Below are 3,415 nucleotides of genomic sequence, written 5' to 3'. Positions count from 1 at the left end.
TGAAAGGCATTGGGGACGCTTGTGTTCTAACTAGTTTCAGAGCTGTGATCTCCTGAGAATTGCCTCTTCCACTGAAATTCAGATGATGCTAGAGGGATTCTAAAGAAATGAATGTTCTGAAAATTCCTTACCTATCAGAATCAAGAAAAGCAGTTGTTTTATTTTTAGGTAGGGTTTCCTGACTGTACTGATGTGTCTCAAAGTGTGGCTTTTTTTAAGTACCTTCCTCAGGCTGACAAGCTCAGTGTTTAATATGATATGGCTTCGTAAATGTTCCTGTAGTGTTGACCTGAAATACAGTAAATGCTGTTTAGGTGGTGCTTGAGTTTGCTGTTGACTTTGATTTGCAAAGGGGTTGGAACTTCACAGCTGAGTACTCTTTAGGTTTGGTATGAATAGTCTTCAATGCTAGCTGATTTCTCACAGCTGTGGTATAAGAATTGGTGCTGTGCCACAGTAACCTGTAGAAGATGTACTTCTTGCCCATGGCTGAGAGGAAACAGCATCAGTGTTTTGCCATACTGTACGTTGTCTGTAACACTAAGAACCTTTTTCTGTCTCTTTGCAGAAAGTGTGGATGCCCACCAGCGAAGCTTTGATGTAGGAATTCAGATTGGCTATCAGCGTCGGAATAAGGATGTGTTAGCCTGGGTTAAAAAACGCAGAAGAACTATTCATAGGGAAGACTTGATCAGCTTCCTGTGTGGAAAAGTTCCTCCTCCAAGAAATTCTAGAGCTCCCCCAAGACTGACTGTAGTATCCCCTAACCGAGCTACTTCAACAGAAACTAGCTCCTCTGTAGAGACTGATTTGCAGCCCTTCCGTGAAGCCATAGCTCTGCACGGTAACAGTAACTTTTTCAATACTACGTGGTTGAAATTGGGTGGCGGTTCCTGAAGCACGTTTGGCTCTTGGCCACTGTTGGTGTCATAGTAGATGGACCCGATGTTCCAGCTGAAGGCACCTCCTCAGCTGTCAAAGGGAGTTTTTGCATGTATAAGGTGTGTTAGCCACTAAAAGGTTGTGTAGTCAGGTATTTTGAATGAGGAAAAGGTGTTTGTAGAAAAATGAGGTTTAGATCCATAATAATCTACAGTTGTGAACTTAACAGTTAACTATCATCTTTGTAGTGTTTTTTGAAGCATGAAGAGACTTGGCATTCATACCAGTGCTAAAGTAAACAGAATTCTTGGAAAATGATAATGCTGTGCTAGCAATTAGTTAAATATTAAAGATTTGGCTAGTAGCAAATAACTCGTATATTTTTATAGGGTTAGGAAGGGGGGCTTAATATCTTAAGCTTCTGTCTGAGATGCCTTATCTCACTGTAGTACCCTTGTTGTTATGCATGTGGATAATAGGGTTTAGCATTCTGCCTAATGTACCCTGCAAAGGGTATTTTGAGATCATTGCAATAACTGAGTCCTGTTCAGAACTTAGTTCTAGTTCACTTTCGGGTTTAAATGTCTTCCAGTGTCATACTGAATTAACTTCCTTATCACCAACAGTGTTGGTGGGGTATCTTTTCTCCTTCTCAGATAGGAATATTCAGTAGGTTATTCTGCATTGGAGTATTATCTAGCAAGTGGTAAAGAAAAATGTGTTTTAAATTGCTTCTGAGGTGAAATGGAGCAGTTCAGCAGTAGGTTTTCCTTCTTGTGTTGGAACCTGGCTATATAATTCTTTGCACCAATATTGCTTATTCAGTAGGTAAAGCTGATTTCATGAGAACTGCGGAAGTTGGCTTGTACCCTCTTAAATATCTTCATTTCTGAAATTGTAGTTGAATCCAGTGAGCAGTTGGCTTTCATGATAAAGGTGTACTCTCAGGTGAGAGTAAGCTGGGTAGGTTCACTTCAGCACAGTTAAGCTCTCAAGCAGGGTACACTGACATTTTTATTGATAATAAAGCTCTTTGTGTTCTTCTATTGTTTCTTAGCATGTAGAATTGGTTTACAGAAGCCACTCACTCCTCTCTAGCATGGGTATCTGAACCATGAGGTATAAAATTTTCTTCATAATACAATGTAGGATCATGAGGAGTGTGGGAAGTCTTCCTCCTGGCACTGCAGGGTCTAGAAATGCACTCCTCACAAATAGCCTGTTGACAAGATTACATGTCAGTCACCTTCTGGATTAGGTTCTCCTGACAGCAGTGTCAAATCTGGCCTTTGACACAAATGCTTTGTGCTAATCCTTTAGTGACGAGGCTTGTGTTTGGCCTAATAACTTTGTAGTTTAGTGTCTACAGCTTGTCCCCCACTTTTCCTTAACAGTAAGGGAAGTGTGATTAAACAATCTTCCAAACATTTTTCCTGTTTATCTTAGGGCTTCTCAGAACTGATTTTGAAACCTGTGTAGGATCTTCAGGTGTGTGTTGCCATCCTCTATAGGGCTGTGTTTTTGGCAGACTGTTCAAAAGTGATTTGCTGCTTCTAGGTATTGTGAGGTAACAGGAGAAAAATCTGATGGTAGTGAGTAGCTGTCTCAGCAAGGGTTCAGGACTAAGGCTTTAAGGGGAGTTCCTGACTGGTGTGTGGATTGAGGCCTTGGTTTTTGTGCTGGTAGGCTTCCTGGGAAATGCTCCATTTCCACTATTGGTAACATGGATGGGCTGAATTAGATTTGAGGGATAATGCTGAACTTTGCTGCTTTTGGCAAGATCCCCTCTAGTGAAGCGGGGCTAGGTATGAACCTACAATGCCAACCACAGTGCTGCTGAAGTAGAGCTGGCTTACTGACTTCCCAGAAATAAGTACTAATGTCTCTGAAACTCATGGTCCTATAACTTGCTGATCTTGCTCTTTGGGGAAATACCTTATATTTTGATCATGTAACCTCAAAATGCTTCATAATCACATCTGAAACTGCCGACAGCTGTGGTAACAAAGTAGCTAATAATTAAATATTTCCTGGAACATCAAACACAATTCTACGTGTATGCCCTGGACTGAAACATTAGAGAAGGCTAGTGTTGGGTGTCAGTGCAATCGTAAAACTATATGCTGCATCTGACTAATATGTTAAAATTGGATTTTTAACTATACCTCTTCTACCCCATACCTTGTTATAGCTGGTCTATATTATAGCTCTGCAAGGTAGATTTTTCTTGATGAAAGTGAGGGATTTTGAACCCCAAAGTTAATCTTGTGATATTGGATTAGTAGTCTTTGTGCTACAAGGAAACTTGCTCTTAGTTACTGTTCTGCTTTCAAGACTTGTTATGGTAGCTGAAAGCAAAATGACCGAGACCAAGCTAATCTGACCCAAGAATGTCAAAGGTGTAGGTGAGCTATGTTTTCTTTTAACTCTGTGGCTGTTACACTGAAGATTTCAGTAACTTCAGATTACTTGAGAGTGAATTTTTTTGGAACTAAATAACCTCTTGAGAGAGTGAACTAGTAAAAAAAAAAAA

At 40.3% G+C, this 3,415-nt stretch overlaps 1 protein-coding gene across 1 annotated transcript; it reads left to right on the top strand.

Annotated features, from left to right (window-relative positions):
- Positions 1 to 545: 545 nt before the first annotated feature.
- On the top strand, positions 546 to 1,830 carry LOC104516736 (UPF0472 protein C16orf72-like; the record flags this gene model as incomplete). Its single annotated transcript, XM_010161170.1, has 2 exons — positions 546 to 844; positions 1,784 to 1,830. Coding segments are annotated over 2 exons (346 nt in total), but the record flags the coding sequence as incomplete, so codon positions are not given.
- Between the last annotated feature and the right edge of the window lie 1,585 nt (positions 1,831 to 3,415).

Source organism: Eurypyga helias, unplaced genomic scaffold, assembly GCF_000690775.1.
Source record: "Eurypyga helias isolate BGI_N326 unplaced genomic scaffold, ASM69077v1 scaffold18331, whole genome shotgun sequence".
Classification (NCBI taxonomy): Eukaryota; Metazoa; Chordata; class Aves; order Eurypygiformes; family Eurypygidae; genus Eurypyga; species Eurypyga helias.
Note: the sequence above shows the minus strand (reverse complement) of the source record. Positions and strands in the feature narration are given on the sequence as shown.